An 18,116-nucleotide genomic window follows, 5' to 3' on the forward strand; every position below is an offset into this window, starting at 1 on the left:
TCCACCCCAATTAACTCAACATAGAAACAGACTACCTAGACTAAACATAGAATACATGAATCTCAAACAGTGCCCAAAAAACCCCGGAATACTAAATCAAATGCCCTTACTACAAAAACACCACCCTGAACCATATAAAACAAATACCCTCTGCCACGTCCTGACCAAACTAAAATGACAATTAACCCTTATACTGGCCAGGACGTGACAATAATATAGTATATTATAATATAGTATAGTAGACCAAGTATCGTGGATATATTTCAACATATTTCAAATTAAAATCATAAAAATAAAAATGAGATCTTTTGCACAAAAAAAATAAATACACTGAACTGACACATTTCCTACATTGAGCATTTTAAGAACAACGGTATGATATTTTCTGTGTCATATCAAATCAAATGTTATTTGTTACATGCACCAAATACTACAGGTGTAGACCTTACCATGAAATGCTTACTTACAAGCCCTTAACCAACAATACAGTTTGAAGAAAAATAAGAGTTATGAAAAAATTTACTAAATAAACTAAATTAAAATAAAATAAAAAAGAGCACCAATAAAATAACAATAACCAGGCTATATACAGGGGGTACCGGTACCGAGTCAATGTGCGCGGGTACATGTTAGTCAAGGTAATTGAGGCAATATGTACATGTAGGTAGGGGTAAAGTGACTCTGAATAGGTAATAAATATGTAATTTGACAACAGCTGATCAGAGGGGCTCCTGAGCGGTGCAGCGGTCTAAGGCACTGCATCTCAGTGCTTGAGGCGGCACTACAGAGACCCTGGTCCGATTCAAGGCTGTATCACAACCGGCTGTGATAGGGAGTCACGTAGGGCGGCGCACAATTGGCCCAGCGTCGTCCGGGTTTGGCCATCATTGTAAATAGGAATTTGTTATTAACTGACTTGCCTAGTTAAATAAAAAATAAAATCAGATATGGGGATGTGCTACTGAAATCAACAGGTAGCGGGAAACAAAGCAATCTCAGGATTCAAAAAAATAATGTTCTATGGTATGTGATTTTATTTTAAATCAAGTAAGGTTTAAATGCCAGGATGTTATACTCGTTTCAGGTCTTCATTCAGTAGAATTAGATGAACACTTTTCCACAATGCATTGGAAAATGTTGGCTTCGAGTGATAGGCCCCAGTTCTCTTCAAGTAGCCAAACAACAAAACTAAGCTACTTAATTGGGATGATGCAAATGTAGGCTAGGGAGTTTTTGTCCTCCTTAAAATGATCACGAGTATTGCATCGTAGGCTACATCTTTGAAAACAGTTCTGTTTTCTTATTAAAAAGTGTTTGTTGTTCTATTGGCCTTGTTCAGAGATTTTAAACTAAATACTAAACCATCTTTTGTTTGTGTCGACACCGGGGACTCAGGATGTGGCTGCATTATTGATGTCATGTTAATCAGGAATTTTTATTTTAACATGTGGATTGTTTTAGTTTTGTACGTTAGGATAGCTATTAAATTATCGAATTTATGTATCAATCCTGAGCAGTCATTCTGATCTCGTTTACAATGATCAGTGCTTTAGTTAATTATATAGCTGTCCAGCAGTTCCAAATTTCTAATGCACCCGACTGTCCACATTCTCTGTTATGATGATTTAATATTTTAGAGTCAATCTAACATTTATTAAATAACCTGTTCTTACCTGATTGTATTATGTTTGACGTCTTTACTTAAAATAATAAAGTAGTAGTCAAACATATTAATATTTGAGTAAAAACACAGATTTATCTGCTGTATCTGTAATTGTGCTGAAATAGAATGTTTTTAGACGATTGTGGGTAATTAAACAATTTGAAAAAATGTCATGCAAAGATGGATATTACCACAAATACACACAATAGCTTCAAAGGAATACAATAAATTGAGATGGAACGTGTCTTTCATTCATGTAAAAATCTGGGTTTAAATGAGAACGTTTGTAGGTTGATGGCTTTTTGCAAATTGCAACTGGCTACATTGTTTTATACACTTTCAAATAGCTACATAATGTTATGCAATGTGAATACATTGATAAAGCCAGTTGGTGTAAAACAGGACATTTATTTTTTTATTTTTTTTTACCTTATAGGGACAGACGTTCCGCCAGCGGAATGCCTCACCAATATCCAATGGTAGAGCGTGGCGCGAAATACAAATACCTCAAAAATGCTATAACTTCAATTTCTCAAACATATTACTATTTTACATACATTTACATTTTAAAGACAAGACTCTCGTTAATCTAACCACATTGTCCGATTTCAAAAAGGCTTTACAGCGAAAGCAAAACATTAGATTATGTCAGGAGAGTACCCTGCCAAAAAATAATCACACAGCCATTTTCAAAGCAAGCATATATGTCACAAAAACCAAAACCACAGCTAAATGCAGCACTAACCTTTGATGATCTTCATCAGATGACACTCCTAGGACATTATGTTATACAATACATGCATGTTTTGTTCAATAGAGTTCATATTTATATCAAAAACCAGCTTTTTACATTAGCATGTGATGTTCAGAACTAGCATACCAACCGCAAACTTCCGGTGAATTTACTAAATTACTCATGATAAACGTTCACAAAAAACATAACAATTATTTTAAGAATTATAGATACAGAACTCCTTTATGCAATCGCGGTGTCAGATTTTAAAATAGCTTTTCGGCGAAAGCACATTTTGTAATATTCTGAGTACATAGCCCGGCCATCAAGGCTAGCTATTTTGACACCCACCAAGTCTGGGGCTCACCAAACTCAGAATTACTATAAGAAAAATTGGATTACCTTTGCTGTTCTTCGTCAGAATGCACTCCTAGGACTTCTACTTCAACAACAAATGTTGTTTTGTTTACAAATAATCCATAGTTATATTCAAATAGCTCTGTTTTGTTTATGCGTTCAGGTCACTATCCGAAGGGTGACGCGCGAGCGCATTTCGTGACAAAAAAATGCTAAATATTCCATTACCGTACTTAGAAGCATGTCAAACGCTGTTTAAAATCAATTTTGATGCTATTTTTCTCGTAAAATAGCGCTAATATTCTAACCGGGCAACGTTGTATTCATTCAATGGCTGAAAGAAAAAAATGGAGTAGTCTCGTGGACGCGCATCTCCAGTGTCACTGTTCCCAGCCTGACCACTCACAAATTCTCCTGCTGTTCTTCGCCCGAGACTGCAGACACCCCATTCCACTTTCTGGCGCCTTCTGAGAGCCAATGGAAGCCTTAGAAAATGTCACGTTACAGCACAGATGCTGTATTTTTGATAGAGATGCTACAGAAGGACAACAAATTGTCAGACAGGGCACTTCATGTATGGAATCTTGTCAGGTTTTGGCCTGCCATATGAGTTCTGTTATACTCACAGACACCATTCAAATAGTTTTAGAAACTGTAGAGTGTTTTCTATCCAAATCTACTAATTATATGCATATTCCAATTTCTGGGCAGGAGTAGTAACCAGATTAAATCGGGTACGTTTTTTATCCGGCCGTGAAAATACTGCCCCCTATCTAAGCTATATTCCTGTTGTCCTGGAAAACAAATGAAGGTTCTGTGGTGGCAGTGACATTTCCAAAGTGATCATTTCTACAACCTTTATTCTTTGAGCCCAAGGATGTTTGTGGGCCACTCATGACGTTATAGACTAGCTAGACTGTACAACATCCTGCAATGTGATCTTTCTCCGTAGTGGGGAGTTGTGTCCCCGAGGCTACAGATGGTCGGGAGGTTGTGAGCGGTCTGCCAGATGATGATGGTGTTATACAGTACAGTCATGAGCACCCACTCAGAGCAGGGTAACAAAACGTTGTCTAAATGGAAATGTGTCGTAGGCCTATCAAACATGGAACAGAACTGTCTACATAGGCCTATTAAACATGGAACAGAACTGTCTACATAGGCCTATCAAACATGAAACAGAACTGTCTACATAGGCCTATCAAACATGAAACAGAACTGTCTACATAGGCCTATCAAACATGGAACAGAACTGTCTACATAGACCTATCAAACATGAAACATAACTGTCTACATAGACCTATAAAACATGGAACAGAACTGTCTACATAGGCCTATCAAACATGATTCAGAACTGTCTACATAGGCCTATCAAACATGAACCAGAACTGTCTATATAGGCCTATCAAACATGAAACAAAACTGTCTACATAGGCCTATCAAACATGGAACAGAAATATCTACGAGTTGCAATAAACGGTAGGGGAATAGAATGATGAACCGCTAGCAATTATTGTAGTATCAGATGGATTAGAGATTTACCACATAGGGCCAATGCATTGTTTTTTTTTGTTTGTTTTTTTACCTTTATTTAAATAGGTAAGTCAGTATAGAAGAAATTATTATTTACAATGATGGCCTACCAAAAGGCAAAAGGCCTCCTGTGGGGACGGGGGATAAAAAAACGATAATATAAATATAGGACAAAACACACATCACGACAAGAGAGAGAACACAACACTACATAAAGAGAGACCTAAGACAACAACACAGCAAGGCAGCAACACATGACAACACAGCATGGTAGCAACACAACATGGTAGCAGCACAAAACATGGTACAAGCATTTATGGGCACAGACAACAACTCAAAGGGCAAGAAGGTAAAGACCCCAATACATCAAGCAAAGCAGCCACAACTGTCAGTAATAGTGTCCGTGATTGAGTCTTTGAATTAAGAGATTGAGATAAAACTGTCCAGTTTGAGTGTTTGTTGCAGCTCGTTCCAGTCGCTAGCTGCAGCGAACTGAGAAGACGAGAGACCCAAGGATGTGTGTGCTTTCGGGACCTTTAACAGAATGTGACTGGCAGAAAGGGTGTTGTATGTGGAGGATGAGGGCTGCAGTAGATATCTCAGATAGGGGGGAGTGAGGCCTAAGAGGGTTTTATAAATAAGCATCAACCAGTGGGTCTTGCGACGGGTATACAGAGATGACCAGTTTACAGAGGAGTATAGAGTGCAGTGATGTGTCCTATAAGGAGCATTGGTGGCAAATCTGAAGGCCAAATGGTAAAGAACATCTAGCCGCTCATTTAAACATGTGAAAGCAACAGTAAACATTTCAACAAGAGAAATAAAAAAACTCTCCACTGGCGGGAGTTTTGAGAGCGGATGTGAAGAGCCTTGCCACAGTAATAATTCATTTTCACAACAAATTAAAAATGCAAGCTTCACAGGTAAATTAGCATTTCAAGCAATTGTTACATACAAAAAGCCCAGTAGGCCTATGCTAGTAATCAGGTCCCCATTGCTGATGAGCTTGCAATGCAACAGTTAATATTCTTGATCACCAAACCATTTTTGGAGCTGCATATTAAGTTATTATGGCAATCCTCTCTCCCTGCAATTTGACGTTTGCGTTGCACCTGATCCAATATCTGTACAGCATATCAGCGATCTGTTCGCTAGCTCACCCCACATATGTTGATTGACAGTTTGCTTATCCAATCAGAGTGCTGAGTGTGCGTTTCACGAGCTAATCTGTTGCAGGTTATTGTTGCAAGGACGATGCTAAGGCTACTGTCTCTGGCTGCGTGTAGTAGAGTAACCCACGTAGACTCTGTGACACAAAGTAAGTGACAAAAAATGTTTTAAAACCTGACCAGATAATTTCAAGTCAAACATGAGTCTTGAGGCTCCAAGTCCAAATCAAGTCTCAAGTTATTTTATTTTCCTTTAAGTGGGGTATCAAGTCATCAAATGTGTGACTCAAGTTAAACTCGAGTCCAAGTCATGTGACTTAAGTCCACAACTCTGATGATTAATAATGTGAATGTGTTAGGAGTTCTCCAAAACAACAGCACCATGAAGTATGGACACAGGCTACAGTTTGAGTGCAGCAACCCAGACACGTTCTGAATGGGGAACCAGAGGTTGTCTGCTCAACCAATGGACAATGGAGTCACTCCTTTCCAATTTGTGACTGTAAATTGTATTTGTATTAATTTAAGACATTGGGAAAATAATGCAACACAAACAAGTTATTTATTGTTTAAAGTAGATTTACAATTATTTCCAACTCACACACAAAATTAAGCAAAATAAAGCATTTTGGAAAGGGTAGGAAAGTTTTCTGGACAGTTTGCTATTCTTGCTGGGAATGAAAGCAGCTTGGTACATTTCATCACTAGTACTTCTATGACCTCCTAGAGCCCAAGGATTTCTGTGGACCACCTCCACATCTCATTAACGGAGACACGATAGGTCGTACCAGAGAATGTTACAGAAACAGAGAATCAGTTCATTATGACTGCCAGTCTTACTACACCCTTAATAGCCATTCATCCTACAAGATGTGTCCTAGTGAGATCTGGATTGGAGAGATGGCATGCCTGAGTTAATTATATCTCTGAAACAACATTTGCCTGATTCATATCCAATCACTCACTCACATCCCTATGCTATGCCCATGCTCACTCCCATTCACAGATCATGGTGGATTGTTGGGATCAATTCCCTTTCAAAGCCCCCCTGTGATCTCTGACTAGCCAGGGGAGATAATAAGGGCCTAGGGAATGGAGTGAGGGAGAAAATTGGAACGGGGCCCAACTGCAATGCCACCTGATCTTCAGGACATATTCACACACTGATTCCTGTACCATCTTCTCATTTCAGAACCTGTAACAGGCATCGGAAGGATTAGACCAAGGCGCAGCGTGTATAGTGCTCATCTTCTTTAATTGTTGAGAGAACACTTAAACAAAAATAAACTAACGACAAACAACAGTTCCGTAAGGTACAACGACTATACGGAAAACAACCACCCACAAAACCCAAAGTAAAACAGGCTGCCTAAGTATGGCTTCCAATCAGAGACAACGACAAACACCTGCCTCTGATTGGAAACCATACTCGGCCATACATGGAAAATGAAACATAGAAATAGAAAACTAGAACCAAAATCCCCTAGAACCAAAAAAATCCAAAACACACAAATCAAACCCCCCTGCCACGCCCTGACCATTCTACTATGGCAAATGACCCTTTTCACTTGTCAGGATGTGACAGAACCCGAGGCCCTTGTAACCTTATCCAGTTTGGGATGAACAGCTGATGAACACACAGAACATCCAATGAGAATATTGGACGAAAAATTAAAAGACCCTCCATTTACCACATGGGGATCATATCACTGTTAAGTGTGCTGGTCATGGTAGACTTAGCCCAAGTAGTGTTGGTTTTCATCAGCAGTGTATACATGGGGTCATGACTTTGCCTCTTTGCCCATATTGATCTCAGCTTACGGAAAGTGATGACTCATGTCTTGTTGGACGAACATGTAAATGAATAACCCCTGTCAATTGTTTGCTCCAATTATTTGCAGATTCACGGTTTCATGATTGTCCAACATCAAATAAAGTGCCTCTGGTTCATATATACTCATCTACTCTTTAGTTAATTGTTATCTGGGAATATTATCATCAGGTATTGTTGACAATATTGAAGCAGCCAGACAAAATCTATAAAAAATATTCCTGTGGTGTTCTTTGCCATGTATTTGAACTACATCATCATCACTGAGTGAATCTTGAACATTAAGGCAGGAATATTGACTTTCAATTCTCATATGCAAGAAAACGTTTAATGTTTTGTTTAGTTGGTAAGGTAATATGGGCTAAACCCTGGCATGCTCCTGAGGTGTAGAAATTGATTTTGGCCTTCCCATTTTGCCCCTGGAAAACATGGCTTTATGGGAAACAGTTATCTTGCCTTACTGGAACAAACATTCTGAAGACCATGTCAATAGACAGTTAACCAGACTTATGTAAGGGTTGTGTAAGTACAGTATTTGTTGTTCAACATCTTTTGTGATTCAATGACCATATAAATGTTTTAATGGAGCCTATCAGCATTCAAACTAACTGTCTTTCTAGCTCTAAACTATCCTCAGCCACATGCTTTAACCTCACTGGTAGATGAGGCTAGCTCTAAACTATCCTCAGCCACATGCTTTAACCTCACTGGTAGATGAGGCTAGCTCTAAACCTACAGTATGCATATTAGAATATTGTTGATATGTATGTATATGATGTGGCTAAAACAATAATTGCAACACTAGTGGAAGAACAAGTAAAGTGTAGTATAGCATATATATTTATTTTTATTTGTTTTGTTCCTTTTTGGGGGGGTTTGACAAAAAGACACAAACCAACAGACATTCCACAAATACGCATGCATCCTCCCACCTACTACCCTCCACAGGACCTTACTGGAGTACATACAGTGTCAAAGTAGTGATTTTAAGCTGTCAAGAGTTGTATTCCAATTGTCAATATTGTCTGATTTTGCATCATGCAGTTGAGAGATCGACAGCTCAAGTTGAGCTATGTCTTTGAATTAAGAAATTGCTGACGTGGCAGTGTGTGTGGTGCTTGCCATTGTAAGGCAACCATTCTCTTGGCTGCTGTTAGGCCAGCAAGCCAAATCCTTCTTTGCCTGTATATTAGGTTCAGTCATCATTAAGCAGAAGCACACTGGAAAGACAATAGTATAGTATAGTATATACAGTATAGTTCAACATACTACAATTTGTAATTATTTTAATATTTTTTTATTTATTTCACCTTTATTTAACCAGGTGGGCCAGTTGAGAACAAGTTCTCATTTACAACTGCCACCTGGCCAAGATAAAGCAAAGCAGTGCGACAAAAACAACAACACAGATTTACACATAAACAAATGTACAGTCAATTACACAATGGAACAATCTTTGTACAGTGTGTGAAAATGTAGAAGAGTAGGGAGGTAAGGCAATAAATAGGCCATAGAGGCAAAATAATTACAATTTCGCATTAACACTGGAGTGACAGATGTGCAGATGATTATGTGCAAGTAGAGACACTGGGGTGCAATAGAGCAAGAGGATAAATAACAATATGGGGATGAGGTAGTTGGGTGTGCTATTTACAGATTTGCTGTATATAGGTACAGTGATCTGTAAGCTTCTCTAACAGCTGATGCTTAAAGTTAGAGAGGGAGATGACCAGTGAAATATACCTGCTGGAGCGCCTGGGTGTTGCTATGGTGACAAGTGAGGGTATTTTTCAGTTGGGTACTGTGGAAGGACTCCAGATTACCTGAGTTTTACAAAGAGAAAAGGTAAAAAGAGAAAGGGGTTGAAGACGTGGTCTGGAAGTTTGTTAATATATAGAACGAGCTTGGGGTTATAGGTGGTCATATAGAACGAGCTTGGGGTTACAGGTAGTCATATAGAACGAGCTTGGGGTTACAGGTAGTCATATAGAACGAGCTTGGGGTTACAGGTAGTCATATAGAACGAGCTTGGGGTTACAGGTGGTCATATAGAACGAGCTTGGGGTTACAGGTAGTCATATAGAACGAGCTTGGGGTTACAGGTGGTCATATAGAACGAGCTTGGGGTTACAGGTAGTCATATAGAACGAGCTTGGGGTTACAGGTGGTCATATAGAACAAGCTTGGGGTTACAGGTGGTCATATAGTACGAGCTTGGGGTTACAGGTGGTCATATAGTACGAGCTTGGGGTTACAGGTGGTCATATAGAACGAGCTTGGGGTTACAGGTGGTCATATAGAACGAGCTTGGGGTTACAGGTGGTCATATAGAACGAGCTTGGGGTTACAGGTGGTCATATAGAACGAGCTTGGGGTTACAGGTGGTCATATAGAACGAGCTTGGGGTTACAGGTGGTCATATAGAACGAGCTTGGGGTTACAGGTGGTCATATAGAACGAGCTTGGGGTTACAGGTGGTCATATAGAACGAGCTTGGGGTTACAGGTGGTCATATAGAACGAGCTTGGGGTTACAGGTGGTCATATAGAACGAGCTTGGGGTTACAGGTGGTCATATAGAACGAGCTTGGGGTTACAGGTGGTCATATAGAACGAGCTTGGGGTTACAGGTGGTCATATAGAACGAGCTTGGGGTTACAGGTGGTCATATAGAACGAGCTTGGGGTTACAGGTGGTCATATAGAACGAGCTTGGGGTTACAGGTGGTCATATAGAACGAGCTTGGGGTTACAGGTGGTCATATAGAACGAGCTTGTGGTTACAGGTCGTCATACAGTACGAGCTTGGGGTTACAGGTGGTCATATAGAACAAGCTTGGGGTTACAGGTGGTCATATAGTACGAGCTTGGGGTTACAGGTGGTCATATAGAACAAGCTTGGGGTTACAGGTGGTCATATAGAACAAGCTTGGGGTTACAGGTGGTCATATAGAACAAGCTTGGGGTTACAGGTGGTCATATAGAACAAGCTTGGGGTTACAGGGGGTCATATAGAACGAGCTTGGGGTTACAGGTGGTCATATCGAATGATCTTGGGGTTACAGGTGGTCATATAGAACGAGCTTGGGGTTACAGGTGGTCATATAGAACGAGCTTGGGGTTGCAGGTGGTCATATAGTACGAGCTTGGGGTTGCAGGTGGTCATATAGTACGAGCTTGGGGTTACAGGTGGTCATATAGAACGAGCTTGGGGTTACAGGTGGTCATATAGAACGAGCTTGGGGTTACAGGTGGTCATATAGAACGAGCTTGGGGTTACAGGTGGTCATATAGAACGAGCTTGGGGTTACAGGTGGTCATATAGAACGAGCTTGGGGTTACAGGTGGTCATATAGAACAAGCTTGTGGTTACAGGTGGTCATATAGAACAAGCTTGTGGTTACAGGTCGTCATACAGTACGAGCTTGGGGTTACAGGTGGTCATATAGAACGAGCTTGGGGTTACAGGTGGTCATATAGAACGAGCTTGGGGTTACAGGTGGTCATATAGTACGAGCTTGGGGTTACAGGTGGTCATATATAGGTGGTCATATAGAACAAGCTTGGGGTTACAGGTGGTCATATAGTACGAGCTTGGGGTTACAGGTGGTCATATAGAACGAGCTTGGGGTTACAGGTGGTCATACAGTACGAGCTTGGGGTTACAGGTGGTCATATAGAACGAGCTTGGGGTTACAGGTGGTCATATAGAACGATCTTGGGGTTACAGGTGGTCATATAGAACGAGCTTGGGGTTACAGGTCGTCATACAGTACGAGCTTGTGGTTACAGGTGGTCATACAGTACGAGCTTGTGGTTACAGGTCGTCATACAGTACGAGCTTGGGGTTACAGGTGGTCATATAGAACGAGCTTGGGGTTACAGGTGGTCATATAGAACGAGCTTGGGGTTACAGGTGGTCATATAGTACGAGCTTGGGGTTACAGGTGGTCATATAGAATGAGCTTGGGGTTACAGGTGGTCATATAGAACGAGCTTGGGGTTACAGGTGGTCATATAGAACGATCTTGGGGTTACAGGTGGTCATATAGAACGAGCTTGGGGTTACAGGTGGTCATATAGTACGAGCTTGGGGTTACAGGTGGTTGGATGTAGCCTGAAGACCACAGAGTATCTTTCAGGTCATATAGTTCTGACAATATACTGTGGCAGAGCCAGTGGGAAATTTCCCTTTAAGGTGTGACCAGGCCCTCTAGTGGCCTGGGCCTGTAACTGTATGTTGTTTTCCACAGCTGTGCTGAAATACTGTAGTAGCTAGTTAACCTGGTAGACACCATCTGAGGTCCTTCTGCTGCTGAGCATTGTCTTTATTTTTCTAGGGATTTATAGCATTATATTTTTCATGTGGTGCACATATATACGTGGCAAAATAAATGAGGTTATATTCAACCAAAAATTAAACCTTTTATAATACAAAGCAAAGGCTATAGCAACACAAAATGTCTTGGAAAGAAAAATATGACCATTGCAAGGAGTGATGACACAGCAGTCCAATTACTGCATGTCCATGTGTGGGAGCGCACTTCCCCCACCCAAAGCCTTTTTATATTGAGCATTTTCACAAGAACACTGTAATAGTTCCTGTGATTCTACTGCAATAGATTGAAATCAATATTTTTGAATATTCCAGTATTTTGGGTCAGTCCCCCTGGACAGAGGTTCTCTTCAGTGCTCCCTGGGGGCTGGAACTCTGTAGACAAACATTAACTTTGGGATAGACACTATTTATGTTCTACTCCTTCCATTTTTACTGCATCTACCATTTGATCAACATGAAATCATCTCTGACTCTGCTGTGTCTGGTGGTATGGGTGAATGTGGATGCTTCATCAGCTCAGACTGGTAAGGATGTGTTTTCCTTCACTTTCTCACATGCTTCTAGTGACCACAATGGTATGAAGATACAAACGTCTGTATCGGTCCGATAATACAGGCAGCAATGGCCAGGACCTTCCCTGAATACAGGATTAGTAAAGGTACTTTTATAACCTCACGCATGTCTTCCTAGAGCCCAAGGATTTCTGTGGACCACCTCCACATCTCATGAACGGAGACACAATGGGCCATAACAGAGAACGTTACAGAAACGGAGAATCAGTTCATTATGAATGCCAGAAATACTACATCCTTGATCCCCCTTCAGCGTACAAGACGTGTCGTGACGGGATCTGGACAGGACTGATAACCTGACTGAGTAAGTATGCGTCTATAATAACATTGGCCCAAAGACTCGCTTGCTAACTCCACTTTAACGATCGGAATGGAATGGAATTCATGTTCAATTGATTAATTATTTTTAAATGCATCTAGAGTTGAAAGGTAACTGTTGAACCATGCTCCTGAGGCATTGACAAGTGACATTCCTCAAGGATCTATGGGTATAGTGATATCATTCATTAAAATGAAAAACAACAAAATATCTTTGGCCCTTGAAGGACACATTCACACGCTGATTCCTGTACCATCTTCCCGTTTCAGAACCCTGCACTGTGGATGAACAGCTGATGAACACACAGAACATCCAATTTAAATATCTTCCGGAAGATCGAAATAAACAATATGCCGAACATATTGATCACATCACTTTTAAGTGTACTGGTCATCTTAGACTGAGCCCAGGTAGCGTTGATTTTTGTCAGCAGTGTATAAACGGGGTCATGAACTTGCCTCATTGCCAATAGTGGCTTCGTCTTACGCGAAGAGATGGCCACTGGCTTGTTGGACAAACATGTCAATGAATAACCTCTGTCAATAGTTTGCTCAAATTATTTGCATATTCATTGTCTGAATAAATGTATGGTATTTCATGATTGTCCAACATGAAATAAAGTGCTGCTGGTTCATAGTTACTCATCTACTCTTGATTCTTTTCATTGTTTCATGGAATAATATTATCACACACACACAAACAAACACACACACTCACACAAACACACACACCACCAAGCTTTCTAACGTTAGTGGTGTGGGAATGAATTTCTCAAAGTTCACTGTAAAGACACAAAGGATTTTTTCCCAATATCTTAGCAACCAGACAATATTTCTAAAAAAACGTATGTGATGTTCAACTGCATCATCATCACATAGTGCCTTGACAACGTGCTCCTTCCTGTTGCTTGCATCCTGATCATTTAAGCAGGAATATTGTCCTTCAATTCTCATATGCAAGAAAACTTTTAATGTCATGTTTTATGTATGGTTCGTCAAGTTGGTTGGCTAATATGGGGCTAAGGTGAGCCATGGCAGTACAGACATACTCCCAAGTTGCAGAAATTGATTTTGGCCCTCCCCTTTTGCCCCTAGAAAACATGGCTTGACGGGAAAAGGTGGCTCTGCTTGCTGGAACAAACATTAGCCATGTCAATAGACAGTGAACAAGGTTTATGTACAGTAAGGGTTATGTTAGTACAGTTTTGTGATTGATTAATGGCAAAATGTTTCAATGGATCTTATCCACATTCTAACTACAGTATGTGATACCTGTACCACTCAATGCTTGTTTAGCTCTTAATTTAAGAACATCAGATTACTGTAGAAATGTCTCTATCTCATTGTATGAAATGTATGCATTCAGTACTGTAAGTCGCTCTGGATAAGAGCGTCTACCAAATGACTAAAAATGTTTGAAAAAAATGTAGCTGAACAATAGTGGAAGACCGAGCACACAAGTTCTTTATTCTGATATCTAATATAGTGGTCTTAAAAAAACTACAAATTAAAATCCTTATAATTAAAATGAGTTGTGTTTTGACCTATTATTTATAGACTGAACCAACACAGTTCCTATATTGAGCATTTTCACAAGAACAGTGTTTTTACTGCAGTGAAGGTTTGATTAAGTTCTATATATTGGAGTTTCAGTATTTTGGGTCAGTCCCCCTTGACAGAGGTCCTCTTCAGTGCTCCCTGGGGGCTGGAACTCTGTAGACAAACATTAACTTTGGGAAAGACACTGTTAATTTATGTTCTATTCCTTCCATTTTTACTGCATCTACCATTTGATCAACATGAAATCATCTCTGACTCTGCTGTGTCTGGTGGTATGGGTGAATGTGGATGCTTCATCAGCTCAGACTGGTAAGGATGTGTTTTCCTTCACTTTCTCACATGCTTCTAGTTCCCACATTGTGTTAGTATCCACTAATTGCTCTGTAAGACTCTGACTAGACTACACAAAGTGAGCAAACGTTTGCTTTGCTACATTTAGCTACTATTGTACATGATCATAGGGAAACAACACATTACTCTTCTGATATGCTGGGAAGGTGACAACAATTTCTGCCATCAGTTCCATATTCACTTTTTATGTTTTTGACTTTAAGAATATAAACTCAGCAAAAAAAGAAACGTCCTCTCAATGTCAACTGCGTTTATTTTCAGCAAACTTATTAACATGTGTAAATATTTGTATGAACATAACAAGATTTAACCTGTCTGGGCTAGGGGGCATTTAATTTCACGGCCGGATGAAAAACGTACCCTATTTAACTTCTATGGGCTACGTGGGACGCCACCGTCCCACCCGCGGTACACACTATCAACAATAGTTGTATGTTTGAGAAAGTTGAATTATGACATTTTGTTGTTTTTGAATTTGCCGCCCTGATATTTCACTGGCTGTGTCCCGCAGGTAGCCCATAGAAGTTAACAGCTGAGACATAAACTGAACAAGTTCCACAGACATGTGACTAACAGAAATGGAATAATGTGTCCCTGAACAAAGGGGGGGGGGGGTCAAAATCAAAAGTAACAGTCAGTATCTGGTGTGGCCACAAGCTGCATTAAGTACTGCAGTGCATCTCCCCCTCATGGACTGCACCAGATTTGCCCGTTCTTGCTGTGAGATGTTACCCCACTCTTCCACCAAGGCACATGCAAATTCCCGGACCTTTCTGGGGGGAATGGCCCTAGCCCTCACCCTCCAATCCAACAGGTCCCAGACGTGCTCAATGGGATTGAGATCCGGGCTCTTCGCTGGCCATGGCAGAACACTGACATTCCTGTCTTGCAGCAAATCACGCACAGAATGAGCAGTATGGCTGATGGCATTGTCATGCTGGAGGGTCATGTCAGGATGAGCCTGCAGGAAGGGTATCACATGAGGGAGGAGGATGTCTTCCCTGTAACGCACAGCATTGAGATTGCCTGCAATGACAACAAGCTCAGTCCGATGATGCTGTTACACACCGCCCCAGACCATGACGGACCCTCCACCTCCAAATCGATCCCGCTCCAGAATACAGGCCTCAGTGTAACGCTCATTCCTTCGACGAGAAATGCGAATCCGACCATCACCCCTGGTGAGACAAAACCGCGACAGTGAAGAGCACTTTTTGCCAGTCCTGCCTGGTCCAGCTATGTTGGGTTTGTGCCCAAGGACGACGTTGTTGCCGGTGATGTCTGGTGAGGACCTGCCTTACAACAGGCCTCCAAGCCCTCAGTCCAGCCTCTCTCAGCCTATTGCGGACAGTCTGATTAACGGAGGGATTGTGCATTCCTGGTGTAACTCGTTTCTTTTTTTGCTGAGTTTCTAATCAAATTGTCATTTGACCCATATGGTCCCTCTTTAAATGATGTGCAGATTATAAAGGCTTCATAAACACAACATACATATGTCACAAATCATCTATAACCGTATGTCATGCTCTATAAATTGTTCATAAATGTGGCATACAGTAACTCTGTAACAACCACCAAATCAAATCAAATTGTATTAGTCACATGCGCCGAATTCAACAGGTGTAGACTTTACAGTGAAGTGCTTACTTACGAGCCCCTAACCAACAATGCAGTTTTAAAAAAACATGGATAAGAAGAATAAGAGATAAAAGTAACAAGTAATTAAAGAGCAGCAGTAAAATAACAATATAATATATACAATATATACAGGGGGGTACCGATACAGAGTCAATGTGCGGGGGCACCGGTTAGTTGAGGTAGTATGTGCATGTACAGTGAGGGAAAAAAGTATTTGATCCCCTGCTGATTTTGTACGTTTGCCTACTGACAAAGAAATGATCAGTCTATAATTTTAATGGTAGGTTTATTTGAACAGTAAGAGACAGAATAACAACAAAAAAATCCAGAAAAACGCATGTCAAAAATGTTATAAATTGATTTGCATTTTAATGAGGGAAATAAGTATTTGACCCCCTCTCAATCAGAAAGATTTCTGGCTCCCAGGTGTTTTTATACAGGTAACGAGCTGAGAATAGGAGCACACTCTTAAAACTTCTATGGGCTAGGTGGGACGTCAGCGTCCCACTCTAGTCAACAGCCAGTGGTCTACTGTGGCGCGAGACTCAAAACAGCATAAATCTAATAATTTCAATTTCTCAAACAATCAACTATTTTACACCATTTGAAAGATAAGACTCTCGTTAATCTAACCACATTGTCCGATTTCAAAAAGGCTTTACAGCGAAAGCAAAACATTAGATTATGTTAGGAGAGTACCCAGCCAAAAAGTAATCACACAGCCAATTTCAAGCAAGCATATAATGTCACAAAAACCAAAACCACAGCTAAATGCAGCACTAACCTTTGATGATCTTCATCAGATGACACTCCTAGGACATTATGTTATACAATACATGCATGTTTTGTTCAATCAAGTTCATATTTATATAAAAAAACAGCTTTTTACATTAGCATGTGATGTTCAGAACTAGCATACCCACCGAAAACTTCCGGTGAATTTACTAAATTACTCATGATAAACCTTCACAAAATACATAAATTATTTTAAGAATTATAGATACAGAACTCCTTTATGCAATCGCGGTGTCAGATTTTAAAATAGCTTTTCGGCGAAAGCACATTTTGCAATATTCTGAGTACATAGCTTAGCCATCAGAGGCTAGCTATTCAGGCACCCGCCAACTTCGGACCTCACTGAACTCAGAATTACTATTACAAAAATTGGATTACCTGTGCTGTTCTTCATCAGAATGCACTCCCAGGACGTCTACTTCAACAACAAATGTTGTTTTGGTCCCAAATAATCCATAGTTATATTCAAATAGCTCCGTTTTGTTCGTGCGTTTAGGTCACTATCCGAAGGGTGATGCGCGGGTGCATTTTGTGACAAAATTTTTTAAATGTTCCTTTACCGTACTTAGAAGCATGTCAAACGCTGTTAAAAATCAATTTTTATGCGATTTTCCTCGTAAAATAGCGATAATATTCCAACCGGACAACCTTGTATTCATTCAAACAGGTGAAGAAAAACATGGAGTACTCTCGTGCCTGCGCATCTCCTGTCTCTGAGCCACTAGGCTGGCCACTCCCAAAGTGAACTCCTGTGACCTGCCCAGAGACAGCAGACGCTACAATCCACTCTCTGGCGCCTTTAGATAGCCAATAGAAGCCTTGGAAAGTGTAACGTGACAGCTTAGATGGTGTAAATTCGATAGAGAGGTAAAACAAGGGCAAGAAATAGGATGACAATCCACTTCCTGGTTGACATCTTCTCAGTTTTTTGCCTGCCATATGAGTTCTGTTATACTCACAGACACCATTCAAACAGTTGTAGAAACTTTAGAGTGTTTTCTATCCAAATCTACTAATTATATGCATATTCTAGTTTCTGGGCAAGAATAGTGACCAGATTAAAACGGGTACGTTTTATTCACCCGGCCGTGAAAATACTGCCCCTTATCCATAACAGGTTAAAGGGAGTGCTCCTAATCTCAGTTTGTTACCTGTATAAAAGACACCTGTCCACAGAAGCAATCAATCAGCTTCCAAACTCTCCACCATGACCAAAACCAAAGAGCTCTCCAAGGATGTCAGGGACAAGATTGTAGACC

At 40.5% G+C, this 18,116-nt stretch overlaps 1 protein-coding gene and 1 long non-coding RNA gene across 6 annotated transcripts in view; one reads left to right on the forward strand and one right to left on the reverse strand.

The window, feature by feature from the left end:
- The window catches only part of LOC115158776 (uncharacterized), a 95,762-nt gene that overhangs the window by 51,417 nt on the left and 26,229 nt on the right, over positions 1–18,116 (reverse strand). The window contains exon 2 of the long non-coding RNA XR_003868733.1: positions 7,915–8,018. This is a non-coding gene — a long non-coding RNA (uncharacterized LOC115158776). The remainder of the gene's footprint in view (positions 1–7,914; positions 8,019–18,116) is intronic.
- LOC115158775 (complement factor H-like) overlaps positions 11,935–18,116 on the forward strand; it is a 31,836-nt gene continuing 25,654 nt past the window's right edge. The window contains exons 1-3 of one of the 5 annotated variants that reach the window (XR_003868732.1): positions 11,935–12,147; positions 12,314–12,499; positions 12,784–14,382. Coding sequence is in view for 4 of the 5 variants with exons in the window: in XM_029708082.1 (XP_029563942.1) it covers positions 12,033–12,147 (115 nt within the window). In the remaining variant the exon portion in view is untranslated. Of the gene's footprint in view, positions 12,148–12,313; positions 12,500–12,783; positions 14,383–18,116 lie in introns of those variants that run through there. The other 4 variants (XM_029708082.1, XM_029708081.1, XM_029708083.1 and 1 more) reach the window with 4 other exon arrangements.

Source organism: Salmo trutta, chromosome 22, assembly GCF_901001165.1.
Source record: "Salmo trutta chromosome 22, fSalTru1.1, whole genome shotgun sequence".
NCBI lineage: Eukaryota > Metazoa > Chordata > Actinopteri > Salmoniformes > Salmonidae > Salmo > Salmo trutta.